This window comes from Pygocentrus nattereri, chromosome 1 (genome assembly GCF_015220715.1).
Source record: "Pygocentrus nattereri isolate fPygNat1 chromosome 1, fPygNat1.pri, whole genome shotgun sequence".
Lineage (NCBI taxonomy): Eukaryota > Metazoa > Chordata > Actinopteri > Characiformes > Serrasalmidae > Pygocentrus > Pygocentrus nattereri.
In genome coordinates, this window is record NC_051211.1 from 22,534,772 (window position 1) to 22,557,175 (window position 22,404).

Genomic DNA, 22,404 nt, shown 5'->3' on the forward strand with positions numbered 1-22,404 from the left:
ATCATGTGTTTTCTTGGGTATTATCTCTACAGATTGGATCACATTCCTAGTGGAATGATGATTGTGAAGACATCGTTTCAGTCATTTAAAGATGGAAGACGGCTTGATGACATCTTAATGGATGCTTAAATCTGGTACATATTTTTTGTTTGTCTGTTTTTAATTTGTTATATGTTTTTTAGAAGTAAAAAAAAATAGAGAAATGTGTAAAATATGCTCATATTCTTCTGGAGAACTCTATTGTTGCTTTTCTATAGCCTGCATTGAAGGGTCCACTGACTCCTGAATTGGACTTCATCATCCAACGTACTTGTAAAGGAGAAAGTTATGTTGGCATTTCTTTTTAGAAAATACTACAATAATCAGATCTACACATGCCGTGAAAAACTTTTATGTGCGTATCTCATAAAATTAAACATACCTGAAGAACATGGTACCAAAAAAGGAGAGCATCGATTCCACATACATCTGTCAATTATGAATGATCTGAAATTTTCAAAGGAGATTCACTATATTTATTCAGCTATATGCTTTAGACACTGACAGTATAGTAAGAGATCACAGTGCAAGATATCTGTGTGATATATTTTTAATCCTTATGTTAACTAAGAGCAATTAAATATAACCCAGTGTCTTTTGCATGTTCCTCGGTGCTCTTTAATGAACACACTGTTATAATGAATGTTTGACATTGCAATGCATATTATGTACATGATAACACGATTCAGGCACGTGCAAAAGTTTGAATACTCCCGTTCAGATGAAATTTTGTTGATTTTCTAAGTTAAAACAAGGCAAAATAAAACACATCTTCAACAGGAAGCAAGTTTTAGTGCTTCTTTTCTATTTATTTGCTTTTATTAGTTTACTGTATTTGCCTCCAAACTTTTGCATTATAGTGTGAATTTTTCAGTAGCTATTTTGAGTTCAGAACCTATTATTGCTAAATTTCCTTCAGGATCAATAAAGTATCTATCTATCTATCTATCTATCTATCTATCTATCTATCTATCTATCTATCTATCTATCTATCTATCTATCTATTATGAAACATTACTAGACTACTCTGAGTAACTGCAAATAATTATTAAGTATCTATTATGACTTGTTTAGCTAATACTATGAATGACACAGTAACTAATATGAGTAACTCAGTAACTTTGAATATAAATTATTCAATAAAATTAAGCTCAAAATATGACAACAATGACCCCATACAGTTGCACAGCTGAAGACTCAAGTGAAGTGTTGTTAAAAGGAAAGGTGATTTAACACAGTGATAAACCTGCTGCTGTCACAACTTTTTTGGAATGTATTGAAGGCATCACATTTGAAATGATCAGGTACAACATACAACATTGTTTTTGTACCATTTTTATTGAATACAGGTCAACCATAATTTACAAATGACTGCCTTCTGTTTTTATTAGCATTGTCACATATTATCATAAACCATAATCTCAAAGTCAGATCCTGGAGGGCAATTCACTGTTTCAACTCATTGTTTCATTATGATACTAAATCAATGTCATTTAACTGAATCAATAGTCAGCATTCATTCCACTCAGTAATCATTTGATCAACTGAAAAAAATCATTTTAAAATCAAAAATCTTTAAATTAATGATTTAAAAAATCTTTAAATTAATGTAATTACAACTTGATAATATTGAATGATTAATAATTAAAAACAAATCACTACACAGTATAATGGTGATGAACCATGCACTGACAAATGTCTTTGTAAAATTAAAAATAATTATTAACAGACTGTAAGTTTATAACAGAGAAATCTGACTCACTTAAAATACATATCTCAGTGGATTCAGAGTGATTTCTTTACAGCTGTGGTGACAGGAACCAGGGGTCACAAGGTCTATAATGTAGAATATAGTCATATTATTTACAATCCAAATCAGTGAACACATCTTCTGGAATTTTATAGGTAATGCTACATAATGGTCAAACCAAATAGGTGTCTTGAATATTCATGAACTGAATTACTAGACTAGCCAGGAGTGATACAGACATGAACTATATTAACTGAACATCCAGGATCAATGAAGCTATCAAATAGATTAATTGGCTAGCCAATTGGCTAATCAGTAGTTATGAACTATTTATTAGCTATCAAGAATCAGTACACTCAAAAATAGGGTTAGCTCTCTATCCAGGATCAATATAGTCTTAAACTGGATTAACCATTAAAACCATTAAAGTTATCACTTATTCCAGTTTTTGACTTTATTGATCCTGGATAGTCAGTTAATACATTTCAAGACTGTATTAATCCTGGATAGTCAGTTTATCCAGTTAATGACTGTATTGATCCTGCATAGGTAATCAATAAATACAGACAATAATATGTCTAACTATCTGACCAGGATTACTACAGTCAAAAACTGGATTAACTGGCTACCCAGGATCAATTAAGTCATAACTTTGTTATCTAGTTATCTAAGATCAATGCGGTCTATAATATGTCTAACTATCTATTAAGGATCAAAACATTCATTGGATTAACTGACTATCCATAAATGGTTTAGTCAGAAACTGGATTACCTGATTATCTAGGATCAATACAGTCAATAATTAGGTTAACTGACTATCCAGGATATATACCTTCATGGACAGGATTAGCTGACTCTCTGGGATCATTAGAGTCATGAACAGGATCACTTGACTCTCTGGGATCAATTCAGTCAATAATAGAATAATAGGCTATGCAGGATCAATACAGTCATGAAATAGATTAACTAACTATCCAGGGATCAACACAGCCATGAACTAGATTAATTGATTATGCAGGATCAATACAGTCATGAACTGGATTAATTACCTATCAAGGATCAATACAGTCATGAAGTGGTTGAACTAACTATCCAGGGATGGATGCAAAATAGTCATAAACTGGATTAAATGTTCCTCCAGGATCAATTCAATCTATAATACAATTAACTGGCTATCCAAGATTAATACAGTCATGAACTAGATTAACTGACTATCCAGGATCAATAGAGTCATGAACTGGATTAACTATACAGGACCAATAACATCATGAAGTGGATTAAGTGATTATCAACGATCAGTGTAGTCAGATACTGGATTTACTTAGTAACCAGGATCTATGCAGGAGTGAATGACTATCCAGGATCAGTACAGTCATGAACTAGATTAAGTGACTATCAACAATCAATACAGTCAATAGCAGGATTAATTTGCTGGATCTAAATCTCACTATCCAGGATCAGCAACTATTGGCTAACCAGGATAAGCTCATCATTCTGAGAAAAGTACTACTAAGTTTGCTAGCATACTAACTATATAAGCTTTAGGTAGCTATTTGTAGCTATATGTAGTTATGGTAGTTATTTGTGAATGCTGTCAAACATATCCTTAAAAAATCACACTTAATTAGCCAGTTAGCAATGCTACATAGTAAAATAACTGTCTAGCCTGTATGAGAGACTCAGCATTATTCATCCACTCTACCTGTCAGTTGATGAAGTAACTTTAGTAAAATTTTGTACCCATTTGTTTTATCCTATTACATTTCAGTATGGAAAAAGCTCATAAGCTAAAGCTCATGTATTTGTGGAGTTACCTGTAGCAGGAGGCACTGGTAGGAATTTAAAAAACTGATGATGTCAGAAATCATTGATTGGACAATAGCGATGTTTATCCAGTAAAGGAAAACAAATGATTTTCCAGGATGAGGCACTTATGAAAATCTCAATGTGCGTAAATAGACAGGCACTTCACAAAGCATTTCTGCTTCCATGCAAAATATGTTGTACACAAGTAGTCTGGCTGTGTTCGAAATAGGCTGCTTGCTTACTGCTCACCTACTGATTGTGCCCGAAAGCAGTAATTATGTTTTATATGGCTAGGCTAACAGTGATTGAAGAGCTAAGAAAATGAGTTGGGTCTTGGGATCAGTCCTATTGGCTCAGTCCCTGATGTTGGTGGAGCCTAGTCGTTCGTCTGTCCTGCTGTGCAGTACATGATAGCAATTGTAACATACTGAATATTCTACTGCTTACTTACATGAGGAGCACCATGCAGAGTTGTGTATCATCGCTATCCGAAAAATCCAGCATCTCTGTTTTTTTCTGATTTTTATGTTTCTACTTTGTTTAAACACAGCAGCTTTCCTTTACGTTGTGTGAAAAACGTATGAATGAACCAATAGAAATGCGCCAAAATTACTTTACTTTAACTTACTTAAAGTAAAGAACATTGGCCTTCTTCTCTTCTTTAAAAAGATACTTGTTTTTCTTTGGACAGTATCAACATATTGTCGGTGGTTTCTTCATCAGTTACAGGACTAGGTCAGTGTTCAGTGGTCTGTGCGCACACTGAGGACCGTCAGGATCACAACAGACCATAATCGCATTTTTATTTTTTTGGAAAAACCTGCAGTGAGGAGCATGTGAGATACTAAAAGGCTATCTAAGCTCTTTTCTGTGCAAATGTGGATCGTCTCTTCAATTTAGTAGTACCTGAAGCACAGCAAAATGTAGCCACATGGCGTCTCACTAAAATGCAGATTTTCCAAATGGATTATTGCGTGCCTCAGAGAAAGAAAAGATGGTTGAATAAACACAGAGAAACAAGGTGGCCATTTGTAAATACATTACAGCCTTGTGCTCATTTACAGACACATAGATTTAACTTCATTTATGCTTTTTTAAGGCAAAGTCTCATATATTTTTGCTTACTCTGTTGGTTAGATTGGCCTGTTCCCTTAATCCACACTGAGGACGCAGCTGTTTAAAACTACAGGAATTGTATGTCTACATAAGAACACTGTTTAAACCAACTGCAAGATGTAAGATGGACCTGAAGTGGACTGTGTTATGAAAATGGAGAGAACGTTGTTACAATGCTTGAGGGGGAAGGGATGAGCAATTGAAGCTGAAAGAAAACAGACAGCAGCCTTTCAGCGATGCTGACAAGGTGAAGCAGAATAATAGGAAGACAAATATAGTGTTGCATGCAAATGCACTCCGTAATAATTTGACTAAATGGAAAACATTGGTTTCCCTGGGTCGGCTTGCGAGATCTTTTTAGCACGTGAGATTCAAGAGAGTGCAGTAGTGTAAAAGTAAAGTCAAAGTAACAAGCAACTGAAAGTATTTGAAATGAGGGACTGTATCAGCATATAATGCAACCATCATACATATTTCTTTCATTTATGTAGAAATGCACAATTATAGTAATGCTATTAGTACCACCATCTTAATATTGACTACCTCATGTGTATCCCATGTTCTCAATGAAATGGAAATGAAATCTAACTAAGTACTACTCCCACTATCTGACCTGCTACTGAACACAATTCTTCAAAGCACTATGAGGAAACTGGATGAGGAAGACGTGAACACAATCAGGATCCGCATTAAAGGAAAAGTTTGGGCCAAAAAATCCAATTGGCAAAGTGCTCCAAGAATCCCAGATGTAAGGGGTCAGCCAAAACATTTTTTAATTTAGTGCTGTAGCTAGGAGTCATTCAAGGAGTCAATAGTCACCCAAATCTTTTCTGTGAATACATGTCCAAAACTTCTTTCAACCAACTCAAACTGCATCCATCTCTTCATTAAAGTGATGGATACAGCTTTGTGTACATCACACAATTTTTAAAAACCCTACCAGAGTTTAAAAAAAACAGAGGTTGTTACACACTTAGCATAAATCTTTCAGAGAATTGTTGTGATAGTGCAGACTACATGGCTAGGCAGAGAGAGTATTACACACATAATGAGTTTTAGCTATTCAGAAGCACTCACAACCCCAGATCTCCACCAATATCACTTGATATGAAGAAAGCAAGCACTTCAAATAGATCAAACCTGTTTATGCTTTTGTGTACAAACAAAAACAAAAATGCTCTACATGATCTAATGATCCACAACAAACTGCCATTTGGCTTGAAATTGTAAAGGGAGTGGTTTGACATCTGAGGACACATTATAAGCATTATAAAGGCTTTTAATGCATCTCTGCACCTTTTGTGTCTTCCTTTGCACTCTCATTGGCTAGTACTTGAATCACGCTTTGTTACAACACAGACTGTCTCACAGTACAAAGGAACACTTTGAGTCGTAAAAGTCAAACGTTTGAACATATTGGAAGATCTCTGGAGATTGCTTTGCTTTGTTTCCCTTCTCACACTTCCAGATCATCCCTCTATCAATCACGTCTGACCCTTAAATACCTGAAAGTTAAAAATATCACTGGTTTGACAACTTCATTGGGTAGCTGAATACTGCACTGACATTGTAGACAGAAATAAATAAGTGTTCATCTTAAATTTTGAACTGTTGTTTATGATTTACAGCAGAAGTTGCCATCATAATATAGCCTCTGTACGCCTGCCTGAAGTGTGCCTAAAACCGATGCCTGCTGCATTCATGTACACTGAGACGGTTTGCTTATTTTTGTAACTCACAGATTGAGATGTGCATCATCTGTTTTTGGAAATAAACCATATTGTTAAATGAAATATACTTTAACAAGAGTACAATTTATTTCTGCAACTGCTTGTGAATTATTGATAGTTAAAACATCTGCATGTACCAGTGTTGACAGCTCACTGTCCAAAGCTTGCTTTTTCTAAGTTGAAAATGAAATGCCTTGGATGTTGGAAGATCATTCACAGAGGTGTTTTTATTTTAGAAGAGTGGATCATTCTCTGATTTCCATGCAGGTGCTTCCCCCAGTCGCAGCTGATTCTTCCTCCCAAACAGGCAAGGCAATTTACGATTGGCCTTCATCACCACGGCAACAGTGCAGGAGCCTGGTTTCCGGACGGCCTCGCACCAGCCTGGAAAATCAATTGGCTGCTTTCCACTGGAGGGCAGCCAAGGACAAGACATTTAAGAACTGAAAAGTTGTGCCTTTGTGAACATGAGTGCATATGCTCTTCTGAAACTTACTGTTCACAACAGCCCACTCCAAATGGCTCAAAACAAACACACTGGAAACACTCATCGTTCAACCAGCTCTCCCCAATGTCAAACAGCTGGCCCTTGTGTTCACAGGTAGCTACAGAGGGAGAGAGAGAGAGCGAGAGAAAGAGTATTCTGTCAAATAAGGACAAATTAGAATGGCTTTAGTTTGATTGAACAGTCACATCAGACAATCTTCTTACCATACAATATATAATTATAATTATTGCAATTATAATGCAATCAATACTGCACTCAAAAGGTTAAAATTACTTCAAAACCTTGAAGGATGGAGAAAACAACTTCATCTTTTTAAACATGTACACTACATGTCCAAATGAATCCAGACAGATCCTCTAATTAGTGGATTCAGTTACTTTCAAGGATTGCCCATTGCTGACACAGGTGTTCAGTTATGCACACACAGCTTGAATAATCTCCTTAGAAAAGCATTAAACACTAGAATGGGATGCTCTGGAGCAGCTGTACATACGCCTAAGGTCACTGGATCATCCACCAGAGAGCCTCCACAAGCGATATTTGTTATTGTGGCACATTTACGCTGTGTTTCATTTTCTCCTGCTTAGCAACTGCTACATTACTGGTGAAACCTCAGTCAGCCATTCAGTTTTTTTTTGTTTTGTTTTTTTTGCCATAAGCTAGCGTTCCTGTTAATGTAGTTTGAATTTGAAGCTCCAGATATCTTACGGATGTGGCTGGGGTAAATCTGAGACCTGATAGAAGATGCCCATATCTAAATCTAAAATGTCAGCCAAAAACAACCAGAAAAAAGGTCACACTTATAGCACTGACAGGTCCAACATTGGCCAGGGGCCTATAATTTGAGCATCCGGGTCTGATAAAGCCCAATGTCAAGCATCAACTAGACGGGTAGAAAGTCCCTCAGCATTGTGCTGTGGAGCATTGGAACTATGCTCAGTGCAGTGAAGAAGCACCATCCAATACCTTTGTGTCCAGTAACTCAGGTGATTGAAGTGGTGTTTGTGATATGTAATCCAGAACTGACCATCCAACATCAGTATCAGCATCAATATAAGAAAGAACTTGCGTATGTCCTGCTTATTAGAACAGGGATTTGTGCTGAGGCTGAATTCAGCTTGCTATTCACTAGCTTCTTGTTGAAATTTTCCTGTTCCACCTTAAAAGGTAAGGCAGTCATTATTAGAACACCTCTGGTGCCAGAATGTAACTGCTGCATCATTTAAGATGGAACAAGAAAATCAAAAAAGAAGCTGATTTCAACTTGTATATGTGATGTTTAACATTATGGGCTATTGTTACCTGGCAATTATGCAACGATTCATCTTAAGTGATGTTGTGGAGAAACACAAAAGTAAAGTAAAGAGTAGTGTAACAAACTGCTTTCAAAAGGCACTAAAAAATAAAGTAATGCATTATTTTAAAAAAGTAATGACTAATGTGTAATACATGACTTTTTAGAGTAATGACCCCAACACTGTTTACTAATAATCTTGATTTTAGAAGAAATGTGGGATGAACAGCTGTGCTTTTGGGCATTTAATGTATTTTGGGGTATCTATCTTTCATATAGTTCAGTTCTTTGAATCCCAAAAGACACAAATGGGTAGGCTATTATCTGATACATATACAGTCATATTCCAAAGATCCACGTCAGATGATATTTTGTTGAATTTATCATATTGGGAAAATATAAAACATAAAATGTGGCCTATATGAAAGCTATGGCACTTTCGATATTTTATGTTTTTTTTTTCCCAACATGTTAAACTCAGCAAAGTACAAGAGCCCTGAAGCATACGATTCAATGTGATCCTGAGTCTAAATTCCACTTCTATCTCACAATGTTTTACATTTACATTTACATTTACAGCATTTAGCAGACGCTCTTATCCAGAGCGACTTACAAGAAGTGCTTTGTCAATCTAGAGAAAGTATCTTTGCTAGTTACCAATAGCTTAGAGAAAAAGACAGTCCTGAGCTAAGATACTGCTAAAAACTAAATGTCACTGCAGACACCAAGAGAAAAAGAAACAGAGTTGAACGCAGAACTCTGTGCCATTCAATGCAATATAATAACAAACAATACAATACAATAAACTACAATACACAGTGCAGTACAATAAAATAGGTGCGGCTTATAATTCAATGCTCATTTAAGTGCTGTGTAAAGAGATGAGTCTTCAGTCTACGTTTGAAGACAGCAAGAGACTCTGCTGTTTGGACAGCCAGTGGGAGTTCATTCCACCACCTGGGTGCCAGTATAGAGAACATTCTCGAAGCTTGTCTTCCGTGCACCTTGAAGGATGGCGGGTCAAGCCGAGCTGTACTTGAAGCTCGAAGGGCTCGTGGTACAGTTTGAGATTTCACCACCAACATTTACAATGTTTTCTTCCACTACTACAGTTAACAGCTTTGACATGCAGACTGACTACTCAAGCACAAGCAGGTGTGTTTGAGAGCAGGGAGAACACTAATGTGCAGGACAGTGGGCACTCCAGGGCGAGGGTTGGGAACCTGTCCAGACTTACCCTTAGCATTAAAGTAGCATTCTCCACTGCTGGTAACACTGTAGCAGGATGGGAGGATGCTCAGAAGACAGAGGACAGCTATAAAGCATTTCATCCTGTCTGTAACAGGGGGAATATATGTACATGTGTAAAATATACATCCAATCTTCCTATAATCTAATCAAAAATAACAAATAATATTAAATAAATTGCTACATAGAAAAATACATTTGTATAAAATGTTTGGACATGATTTGCTGATTTTCTAAGAAGATTAAATAAATACATGTATAAATATATAAATACAAAATATGCCATCATTTTTGCCTAAGCCCTTCACCATATAGAAGGAGCACTTATAGTTCTACAATTACAGACTGTAGTCCATCTGTTTTTCTGTGTACTTTGTTAGCCCCCTTTCACCCTGTTCTTCAATGGTCAGGACCCCCACAGTCTGTAATTGTTACGGCTGGTATACTCATAAATACATGTATATACATAACGTTGTTGTCGGAAGAAAACCTTGTATCTCCATTTTTGGCATGTTTCAGTGGACATAATTTGAAAGTATCTGTTACTCTTTACATTGTTTGTAAATTTTGTGATGAATGGCCTAAAAGAAATGACACGGAAAAAATTCTGGTTCCATTGACTTACATTGAAAATGAAGTAGGTTTTTCCTTCTCCTGTAAAGTTACTATTTTGGAGATACAAGGTTTTCTTCTGACAGCAGTGATAAGTGTTGATGTTTTTTGGGGGGGGGGGGATGAAAGAATACAAAGAATGGAATAAAATAAAAATTAGTTCAGTTTAGTTTGTTTTTTTATAGTAAAAACACACCAATCAGAAGTCATTATAATCCTATGTAGTCTAGCAAATTTCAGAAACTGAAATTATATCCATGTCTTACCTTCAATAAACCTTGTTCCTCTTTCTTTCTCTTTTTGCTTCTCCTTGCCACGTCTCTGCTTTTCTCCTGCCTGTGTGTGCATATATGCTCGTGTGGTCCTGGATGCTTCGTTTAACTCTTGGGTTTTTATATCTACAACTCTTCTCTCTCACATTCACCTTCCTGCCCCTCTGTCACTAATGTTTATTCTCCTTTTTATTCTTGCTTTCTCTTGTCTTGCCTTCTCATAGACTCTTTGTTACACTATCTTTTATTTCTGTGCAAACACGTGCGCTAGTGCTGATAACGACTGCCACTATCAATGTAAACTTCAATTCAGCATCACAGATTTTTAGATATCTTAACTTAGTGATTCTGAAACAAGCATGTACTAAGGTTTGGGTGCCACTATTTAACCTGTTATTTGACCTGTTTTGTTGATTCTAAGTGAAAATAAACAAACACATCCTCTACAGGGAACACAATTTCTGTACATTCTAATACAGAATTACTGTTTATGTGCTAATTTTAACATGTGGGAAAAAATAAAATGTAAAATGTGGCCTGTGCAAAAGTTATGACACATTTGGTGTACATTTTTTTCCCCAATATGTTAAACTTAGCAAAATGGAAATTTTGCACTAACTTACTTTCACTTAGAAAATCACCAGAACATATACATACACATAATATACACAGATCAGGCAACATTATGACCACCTCCTTGTTTCTACGCTCTTTGTCCATTTTATCAGCTCCACTTACTGTATAGCTGCACTGTAGTTCTACAGTTACAGACTGTAGTCTATCTGTTTCTCTGTATACTTTGTTAGCCCACTTTTACCCTGTTCCTCAGTGCTCAGGACCCCCATGAGCAGGTACTATCTGGGTGGCGGATCATTCTCAGCACTGCAGTAACAGCAGGTCATAATGTGATGCCTGATCAGTGTATACTGGCTGTGTTCTTTAAATATAGGTTTAAGAAAATGCTGCATATTGTGTTTTATAGGCTTTCTTATATTTCTTTTCTATGTGGCTGGAATATGAATGAATGTTTTCAATGCAGATGTTGCACGGATAAGAGTGATGTCTAAATGACTCTCACAAATGTCTCTCTAAATGTCTAAATCATAATGTGTAGTAGATTTGAGTTTAATGGAGTCTGTAACCCATGTCCTACGTGCAGTTAGCAACAAATCAACCCTCAAAATGTGTATGGAACCTGGCCACATTTGTACTAATGCAAAACATACTTGTGTGGTTATGTAAGGCTGTCAGATCCAATTGTTCTCCTGAAGTTATGTTCTTTATTTTGTGTCATTTCCAGAGTCAGAGGTCATCCTTTAACTTTTGCATGTCTATGATATCTGACCGAGGTGCAGGGGGTTAATCTGCAGCAGCTGTTTCTGACCGCTGCACTTGACGTCACAACAAGACCTGCATACACAGCCTGAATGTGTGTGTCTGTTTTATTTTAAAAGGTCAATGTGTGTGTGTGTGTGTGTGTGTGTATACAATAGCATCATCTCTGAACACACACTGATAACACAGCGCTCTCTCAGTGACCAGACCTGTTAGTGATGTACTTTTGTGGTCAATTAGTAGGACTGGTTTCAATTCTGTCTACTTTAATACAAAAAAAAAAAGGATTTCAGTTTCTTGAATTCTTCCATCATTAGACTAGATTGAACTTTGTGATTTTTGTCATCAGTACTGTAGAAACTGTTTAACACATTTTCACTTTTTATCACATTTTTGCTAGTACATGTTGCCAGACAATAAATGTTCATGAAAAACAGCAAAACAAAATTTGTTCAACAGAATTTACGTTCCTCTGATTAAAAACTGGGCATTCTTTAGATTTTTAAAAAAAATGCATTATATTAATTTACTTTTTTTTACTCAACAATGTGTTTTTTAAACATTAGGACGTTTTTGTGTGTTTTTATCTACTTGGAACCCCTGGGCCAGATAGATTCCTCACTATTCCCTATAATAACACAATGATTTCTATGAATGCTACGCTCACCAAGCACTATATTAAGTACACTTTATTGTTTCTATGCTCAGTTCCACTTTGTATTTCTACAATTACAGACTGGAGTTCATCTGTTTTTCTGTATACTTTGTTAGCCCCCTTTCAGCCTGCTCTTCAATGGTCAGGACCCCCATAGGACCACCAGCAGGTACTATTTGGGTGGTGGATCATTCTCAGCACTGCAGTGACACTGATGTGGTGGTGGTGTGCTAGTGTGTGTTGTGCTGGGATTAGTGGATCAGACACAGCAGTGCTGCTAGAGAAATATAGAAATATGAATAGGAAAGCTTGAAACTCTCAACAAGGTGTCTGTATGTGCTGCCTTTAAAGGAAAATCACCGGTTATTCCACAATCACAATCGTGTTTCTGAGCCAAATGCTACAAACTATTTAAGAGGTTTTTGTCAGATTTGATCAGTTCCTTTATAACATGTTTTTAACAATAATTTGAGTATTTTAGTGTCTCCTCTAAAACTGAAAAAATGGCCACAGTGTAGCTACAGAGTGTAGCTACAAATGGCAGCTATTTTAACAGATATGCACAGGAAGTGTATTAAGCCATGCAGAACAGCAAAGAATGTCAGAGTGTTTTTTCAAAATCACATTTTTCCCTATTCACATGGATGAAGTACATGCAGAAGTGTGATCAGTCTGTGTAAGTATTCCACATAAATATCTGCAACGTGGTTTGTTAAGGATTATCAGCTACAAAGCTGCCATATATATTGGATGTTAGTGGGATGCTTCAAACATCAGGCAGAGGCTACAACTTCACTGCTCACATACTCAATTTATGGGACTCAGTTTTGTCTTTCTGAACAGTTGGCTGGTGGTCATCTAGCAGATCTTTTTTTTGAAGAAGAAGCCCATCCATATTAGTTTATTTGTATTTACACAGTTCAGCTGTAACATTAAAACCAACTTTTTGTCAGCCAGTATACACTGATCAGGCATAACATTATGACCTTGTTTCTACGCTCATTGTCCATTTTATCAGCTCCACTTACTATATAGGTGCACGTTGTAGTTCTACAATTACAGACTGTAGTACATCTGTTTATGTGCATACTTTTATTAACCCACTTTTACCCTCTTCTTCAGTGGTGAGGATCCTCACGAGACCACCACAGAGCAGGTACTATTTGGTGGATCATTCTCAGCACTGCAGTGATACTCTGACGTGTATGATGTAATAGCCCTGCAAAAGGACAGAATTAAATCACAAACTGTGCAATGTATTGTCTCTTTTGCGTCTTTAGGAAAAATGAGTTTAAAATACACATTGTAGAAATACTTTTGTTTACATTACATTCATACAATGTCAGTCATACAATCAGTCATGCTTTGTAGTCATTTTGCTTAATAATCTGTTCACAAACATTTAACCCAATATTGGAAGATGATTACATGAACAAGGATAAAGAGCTCAACTGGTATGCAACATTGTGCCACTTGGACCTCAGCATGTGGATATGGCTGGGCATATAACATATGTCTACAATGTTTTTTGATGCCTACCCCAATATGCTGTCTGGTATTTGTCCTCACTGCCATGAGTGGATCAGACACAACAGTGCTGCTGATTCATACAAAGTCTGAGAATGACACAGGTGTACATGATCCATGATCCATTATTGATGGCACTAAACTGGGATCTTTTAACCGTGATATCTTTGTGTGTTGATGGAGAAGATATGGGCTCCTTCGTGGATACAGATGTATTAATGCCTTGCCCGATATTATGGATTTAAGTGTTAAAAAAGTGTGTGAAAGGGTTAACTTTCCTTTGGCCTGTCTCTTCCCCAGTGACTAACATGTATTAATAAAATCAGACTCTGCTGAGGGTGCAAGGGTGTCTGCCCTTTGTGCATACTTACAGGCTGTTAATGACTATTGTTCCTCTTTTATTCTGCAAACCACTTGCACTTTTGACTTACTGGATTTTGATGTTGAACTGAGCACATCCAGAGATGGAGAAAAACAACTCCATGTATGGACCAGCAGGTTACGACATATGTTAGAATGTGGTCGGGCCCTTCCTGGCTGCCTGTGTGCACGTGGGACGGGCTCTCTGTGTTTATAAAGAGGGGACTGCCCCTTCTTCTGTGTGCTTTGTGAATAAAACTCTCGTCTCTCTACGAGAGCGTTGTTCATTATTGCATCGAGAGCTCTCTCTGTCTTGGGACTTAGTAGGATTGCCAAGCTGGTTTATCGCTTCATTCTCTGGTTTCTGAGGGAGAACACTGTTCAAGGAGAACAGTGTGCAAACTCATTACGTTTCTTAAGGTCCATATATGTAGGTGACTTGTTTGTCAAAAAATGATGGTGAAGAGTATCCTGCTGTTGTTAATATTATTGTCAATAACGAAAAAAGATTGTATAGCTTCGAACACGTTATTGTTTTGTAATCACACAGCCTTTCTTTGAAGATTTCTATGTGGATCTAAAGCGATCTGTGTTCAGCCTTCCTACATTCTCTCTTTTGGAGTAGTAGTAGCATGAACTGCAGTAGCTTTCCTCCATGATGCTTTCTGTTGGTATGACATAGTTAGACAATGTGTGCTTCCGGTGACATGCTGAGAGAGTCAAAAATAGTCCAATATTAGTATAAGTCACCAGCAATAACAAAACAATGGAAATAAAAGCTGTAAATCCATCAATAAAATTAGCAATGTACTTTCCCCAGCCACTTCCACTAGCTCTCCAAGGGGGATTCCGAGGCGCTCCCAGGCCAACTGGGCGATATAGTCACACCAGCGTGTCCTGGGTCTTCCCCGGGTTCTCCTTCCAGGTAGACTTGCCTGTGACACCTCCCGAGGGAGGCATCCTAAGCAGATGCCCAAACCACCTCAGCTGGCTCCGCTCAACGTGAAGAAGCAGCGGCTGTACTCCGAGTCCCTCCTGGATGACTGAACTTCTCACCCTATCTCTAAGGGAGATTCCAGACACTCTGCAGAGGAAACTCATTTCGGCCGCTTGTATTCGCAATCTTATTCTTTCGGTCATTACCCAAAGTTCATGACCATAGGTGAGGGTGGGAACGTAGATCGACTGGTAAATCGAGAGCCTTAGCTTATGGCTCAGCTCTTTCTTTACCACAACAGACTGGTAAAGAGCCCGCATCACTGCTGACCCAGCACCAATCCGACTGTCAATCTCCCACTCCCTTGCTGCAAACCGATCCAGCGAAAGCTGAAGTTCGATGCGGTGCAGGAGTCTGAATATGTTCAGGACTCAGATGATGGATCTGGAGCTGGCGCTGATGAGGCAGCAGTCCACGGTCTATCAGCACTTCAGTCCTGAAGAGAGAAGGGAGGCCGAGCAGCTGCAGAGGCTGCGAGCTGCAGTCAGACAGGAGCTGCAGGAGCTGGAACTGCAGGTGGAGGATCGACTCCTGACCCTCAGTGACCAGCTGCGCTCATCGTCATCGTCCCGCCTCTGCCGCCACCCCCTGGGCATGGTGAGAGGTCACAGCATGGACAGTCTGTCCAGCTCCTCTCAGGGCCATGGAGCCGGTGACTGACCTCTTGCGGGAGCAGCTGTATCTTCAGTCTGAGCTGGGTTATGATGGATCTCTGAGTGCAGCTGGCACCCCCATCTCTGGCCGCTCATCCAGAGCTGAAAGTCCATCCAGATCCACCAGAAACTCTGACCACTACTGTCCTTCCCAACAGAGAGGAGGCCTATACCGTGCCTCTGTCAACATCACCCCCACTGTCCCTCGGAGGCCTGGAGTGGGGCTCAGTCAGGCTCCTCCAGCAGAAAGCCAAGAGCAGACCATGAGCCCTAATCTGTCTGAGGGCAGAGGTCAGAGATGGAATTTTAGTGTCTGCCCTCAAGAGGACCAAGCGAGCACAACCAATGAAGATATTCAGTTTCAGGAAGAGAGAAGAGGAGGAAACTCACCTGCTCACCTGCAGCAGTTCATCCAGGAGATAAAGCAGAGTCTCGCTGAAGAGATCAGACAGGAGATTGTGAATGAGCTCCTGGCTGCAGTATCACCACGGCGATCTCCCGTAGTGGCAAGAGAGCCGCCGGCGTGACCATGGTGATGGAGAGGAGAAGCGGCCGAAGAGGAGGAGTGCTGTGAAAGTAAAGTCTGAGCGAACACTGATGAAGCCGTGCACTAAGATCAGCTCAACATCGCCCCCTGCAACCGCAACACACTACTGCAGAAAAATCCCTCCACCCGTTCCATCCACTACCACAGGGGTCTAGCTCACCTTGCGCTACTGCCGCAACATCCTACAACCACAGCTACAGCAGAAACATCCTACAGCAACAGTAACAACTACAGGAAAAACTACGATCTACCCTCAAACCCTCCAGCTGCTCCACACTATGAGGCTTATCTGCACTGCAAAAAGTTTATCTTGTCAAGTAAAATGATCTTAAATCTAGTCAATGAATCTAAAGTTCCTCCTGTTGAGATTGTTATAAGATTAATTTAACATTATTTAACTTATTTCTAGACTTGCTTGTTTTGGGTAATTTTATTAAGTAAAATTGTCTCAGATTATTGTGCTTCTTTTAAGAAATGTGCTTGAAACCAGCGACATTATCTGATAATTTTTCTTGATAAAATCACTTAAAACTAGTAAATAATGTCTGGAAATAAACTAGATAATGTTAAAATCTGTGCACAACCATCTTGGGTTAGGATAGTGTAGTGTTTAACACCTCTGTTAAAGTTCAATCCCCCACCAGGGTAAGCACTCTAGACTATACTAATAAGAGTCCTTGGGCAAGACTCCTAACACCACCTCCGCCTACCTGTGTAAAATGATCAAGTTGTAAGTCGCTCTGGATAAGAGCGTCAGCCAAATGCCATAAATGTAAATGTAAATGTAAGTTCATGGCCTGATGTCCCCAATAGGACCACATCATCTGCAAACAGCAGTGATGTGATGCTGAGGTCACCAAACCGGACACCCTCCACCCCCTGACTGCGCCTAGAAATTCTATCCATAAAAATTATGGATAGAGCCCTGACGGAATCCAACTCTCACTGGGAACGAGTCTGACTTACTGCCGGCTATGCGAACCAAACTCTAGCTTTGTTTGTACAGGGCCTGAATGGCTCGTAGCAAAGAGCCATGTACCCCGTACTCCTGAAGCACCTCCCACAGAATACCCCGGGGAACACAGTCGAATGCCTTCGCCAGATCCACAAAGCACATGTGGACTGGTTGGGCAAACTCCCATGAACCCTCCAGAATCCTGGAGAGGGTGAAGAGTTGGTCCAGTGTTCCACAACCAGGGCTCCTCCTGGATCCAACATTTGACTATAAGCCGGACTCTCTTCTCCAGTACCCCTGCATAGACCTTACCAGGGAGGCTGAGGAGTGTGATTCCCCTGTAGTTGGAACACACCCTCCGGTCCCCTTTTTTAAAAAGAGGCACCACCACCCCAGTCTGCCAATCCAGTGGCACCGCCCCCAATGTCCACGCAATGTTGAAAAAGCGTGTCAGCCAAGACCGCCCCACAACATCTAGAGCCTTGAGGAACTCAGGGCGGATCTCATCCACCCCTGGAGCCTTGCCACCAAGGAGCTTCTTAACTACCTTAGCGACTTCGGCCTCAGTAACGGACAAGCGATATTCCCATGTCCCCATACTCTGCCTCCTCACTGGAGAACGTGTCAGTGGGATTGAGAAGGTCCTCAAAATATTCTTTCCACTGCCCAATGATGTCTTCAGTCGAAGTCAGCAGCACACCATCTCCACTATATACAGTGCTAGTGGCACACTGCTTTCCCCTTCTGAGTCGCCTGATGGTTTGCCAAAATCTTTTCGGAGCTGACTTAAAGTCACTTTCCAAGGCCTCACCAAACTCCTCCCACACTCAGGTTTTTACCTTGGCGACGACTGAAGCCGCAGATCGCTTGGCCTGTCGATACCTGCCAGCTGCCTCTGGTGTCCCACAGGCCAACCATGCCTGGTAGGACTCCTTCTTCAGCTTGACGGCATCTCTCACCTGGGGTGTCCACCACCGGGTTCGACAGGCACCAACTACCTTACGGCCACAGCTACAGTCAGCCACTTCAACAATGGAGGAGCGGAACATGGCCCATTCTGAGTCAATGTCCCCCACCTCCCCCGATATCTGGTCAAAGTTCTGACAGAGGTGTGAGTTGAAGACTGACAGGTTCTTCTGCCAGACGTTCCCAGCAAACCCTCACTATACGTTTGGGCTTGCCTGGTCTGACTGGCATCCCCCCCCCACCTGATCCAACTCACTCCCAGGTGGTAATCAGTTGACAGCTCAGCTCCTCTCTTTACCCGAGTGTCCAAAACACATGGCCGCAAGTCCGATGACACGACTACAAAGTCAATCATTGAACTGCGGCCTAGGGTGTCCTGGTGCCATGTGCACTTATGGACATCCTTGTGTTCAAACAAGGTGTTCGTGATGGCAAACTGTGGTTTGCACGTGAGCGTTAAAGTCCCCCAGTAGGACAATAGAGTCTCCAGGAGGAGGACTTTCAAGCACCCTTCCCAAGGACTCTAAGAAGGCTGGGTACTCTGAACTGCTGTTCGGTGCATAAGCACAGACAGCAGTCAGGACCCGTTCCCCAACCCGAAGGCGTAGGGAAGCTACCCTCTCGTCCACCGGAGAAAATCCCAACATACAGGCACCGAGTCGAGGGGCTATGAGAAAGCCCACACCTGCCCGCCACCTCTCACCATGGGCAACTCCAGAAAAGAATAAAGTCCAGCCCCTCTCAATGAGATTGGACCCAGAGCCCAAGCTGTGTGTTGAGGTGAGCCCGACAATATCTAGCCGGTATCTCTCAAGCTCGCGCACCGACTCAGGCTCCTTCCCCGCCAGTGAGGTAACGTTCCAAGTTCCAAAAGCCAGTTTCAGCAACCGAGGATCAGAACGCCAAGGCCCATGCCTTCGGACACTGCCCGATCCACAAAGCACTGAACCCCTACTACTGCCCCTCCCCTTGGTGGGGGGACTCATGTAACTCCTTCGGGCTGGGCTCAGCCGGGCACCATGAGTAAATGCCCGGCCACCAGACGCTCGCTGACAAGCCCCTCCCCCAGGCCTGGCTCCAGGGTGGGGCCCCGGTAACCCTGTTCCGGGCAGGGTACACAGGTCCTGGTTTTTAATTATTTTCATAGGGGGAATTTTGGATCACACTTTGTCTGACCTGTCACCTAGGACCAGTTTGCCATGGGAGACCCTACCAGGAGCTTTTGCTCCAGACAACATAGCTCCTAGGATCATTCAAGCATGCAAACCCCTCCACCACGATAAGGTGGTGATCCATGGAGAGGTTTGCATATATGTATTGTAACAAAACCAAGAACCTTCTCGAAAGCTGTGAATGCAAATTAGAGCAAATAAGAACTGTACATTAGAAACCACAAGCATGCAGGAAAACTAGTGTAATCAACTGCATTTGGAACTACAGTTACAAACATAATTATAAGATTGTTTGAAATACATAAAAATTACAATTTATGAAATTACAATTGAATCAAACAGTAACAGTTCGACACATTTTCAGTAGTCCACTGGTCACTGTATAGTCAGTAATTCGTTATAAAGATCTCAGCTAAGGAAAGCATTTCAATCACTACCAGTTATTGCAGGCAGAATGTATTAGAAAACTGTAATCAACTTTAATTTACTTTATTTGAATTCATTCTTGTTCTGTCATTTGGACTGTCATTCTGAAATCCATTAAGAAAACTGCAGACTGGATCTGGGGAACAACTTAGGACTACCTCTACAGAATGGATGGTGGGAAATTGAAATATTGTTATAAAATTGAATATGAGATTGTTAGCTACTTCATGTAGCAAATTGTTAGTAGTTGTCAAGTCCTAGTGATGATTGAGTCGACAGTACAAGGTTCTGCATAGGGCTGCAGTCAAGTCTGTCTTGTTGAAATTAAGACAAATCCAGGACAATGACTAGTCCAGATCAAGTCCAAAGGAGAGAGAGACTGAGTCAAGACTGAGTCCAAAGGAGAGTGAGACCAGGGCATGACCAAAACCCAAAATTCTTCTTTAAGACCAAGATGAAGAGTGGGTGGTAACAGTAGAAGTGCATTGTGTTGACATATGTTAAGCGTTAGTTTAACCTATGTGTTGACATTAGGTTAACTTATGTGCTGACGTTGGCTTAACCCAGGGGCGTTGCCTGGGTATGTAAAGATCCGGGGCTCTGCCCAATTAATTAATTATATATATATATATATATATATATATATATATATATATATATATATATATATATATATATATAAAATATATATAAAAAATATATATATATTTTTTTCTTTTTTTCTTTTACAATACGTACCCTGATATATAATGTTTAACACTATAATATGGAGTTATATTTTTTTATTCAACAGATTTAAAATTTAACAAAGGGTGCACAAATTCTGCAGAATGACTGTTGGTGACCTAAAGATAGTGAGCTTTTACTAAAGGACATGGACCAGGTATATTCCATCAGTAAATCCATTCCTCAATGAAGTATGTAAAACAGTATGTAAACAATGGATTTCATGCAACTGTGTAATAATGTAAACAATTCACTTGTTTCTAAATTGTTCTTTTACCTTTTATGACACATTGAAACAAATTATTGAAAGAAATATTAATAATTATTAGTGCTAAGGGGTCTACACAATTAACACTCTTTAAGAATGACTTATTATCTATCCTGTATGCTTTTGCACAGTCTTTCTTCTCCTAACCTGTTCTTTCTTTAGATCAGTCCAGTCCTGATCAGTTCAGTTCATTTCAGGTCTCTCCACATTTCCTCCCTCTCCACCCTCTCTTCTACCCTGTTAAATAGTAATTCAGGAATAAAGCTAAAATAAAGCTGGAAACAATATTTTACATACAAAAATATGTTAAAAAAATATTAACAATATTTTAAATACAAAAGACTGTGCTAAAACAAACTACATCTGGCATTATTTTGCTAGTCTTCGTACTAAAAACATGTGTATTTTATTAATAATGTGTTTATTAGGCATTGTTTTCCATACCCAGTTCTACTCTGTTCTCCTTCCTGTTCTCTCCTCTTTCCTCTCCTGTTCTCTGCTCTCCTCTCCTGTCCACCCCAGGCGACGCCCCTGGCTTAACCTATGTGTTGACATTATCTTAAGTTATGTGATGACATTAACTTGTTACTTTAACTTGTTAGTGTAAGCTCTGTTTTGATGTTATCTTATCTTATCTAATCACATATTGACATTGAGCGTCAGCTAATTGTTTGTTAGCTTTAGTTACAACACCCACCTCCACCCACAGTGTCGGTTCTGGAACCAAACTCCTTGATAGGGGTTGGTCCCTCTCCTACTCAGGGGTTGCACAGGGTGATAGGCGCTGGGTGGGAGTGAGGATACTCACGAGTCCCCGGCTGGTGGCTGTACAGTTGGATTTTGTCCCAGTGGATGAGAGGGTGGCCTCAATGCGAATTAAAATCTAATTGAATTGTTATTGGAATTCTGTGCCAGGCATAGATTGTCCATAACAAAACACCAACTTCGAACACAAGGATGTTCATAAGTGTACATGGTACCAGAGGTCCTTGGGTCAATGATCAACTTTGTTGTCATTTCATCTGACTTGGGACCATATGTTCTGGACACTTGGGTAAAGAGAGGTGCTGAGCTGTAAACTGATCACCATCTGGTAAGGAAAACTGATGGTCAGACCCGGAAGGTGAGGGATTGCTGGGAACGACTGTTGGAGGCCCCTGTTCAGAATGATTTCAACTCCCACCTCCGGGCGAGCTTTTCTCATTTCCTGGGGGAGGTAGGGGACATGGAGTCTGAATGGACCATGTTCAAAACCTCCATTGTTGAAGCTGCTAGGCATAGCTGTGGCCAAAAGCTTGTGGGTGCCCGTTGGGGCGGTAACCCAAGAACCCCCTGTTGGACACCAGTGGTGAGGGAAGCTGTCAAGCTGAAGAAAGAGGCCTTTAGGGACTGGGTGGCCTGAGGGTCTCCTGAATCAGCAGAGTTACTGACAGGCGATAAAG

At 40.0% G+C, this 22,404-nt stretch overlaps 2 protein-coding genes across 2 annotated transcripts; one reads left to right on the forward strand and one right to left on the reverse strand.

Moving 5' to 3' along the window:
* Positions 1 to 6,650: 6,650 nt before the first annotated feature.
* si:ch1073-70f20.1 (prostate-associated microseminoprotein) lies at positions 6,651 to 10,485 on the reverse strand. Its single transcript, XM_017720098.2, has 4 exons — positions 10,370 to 10,485; positions 9,481 to 9,579; positions 6,938 to 7,046; positions 6,651 to 6,851 (listed from the first exon to the last, which is right to left on the reverse strand). The coding sequence occupies exons 1-4, from the start codon at positions 10,449 to 10,451 to the stop codon at positions 6,674 to 6,676; spliced, it is 468 nt and encodes a 155-aa protein (XP_017575587.1). The 5' UTR covers positions 10,452 to 10,485; the 3' UTR covers positions 6,651 to 6,673.
* Positions 10,486 to 15,588: 5,103 nt separating this feature from the next.
* LOC108440892 (protein ITPRID2-like) lies at positions 15,589 to 16,795 on the forward strand. The gene is given in 2 exon segments (XM_037540667.1): positions 15,589 to 15,881; positions 15,883 to 16,795. Coding segments are annotated over 2 exon segments (840 nt in total). The 3' UTR covers positions 16,430 to 16,795.
* Positions 16,796 to 22,404: the final 5,609 nt, after the last annotated feature.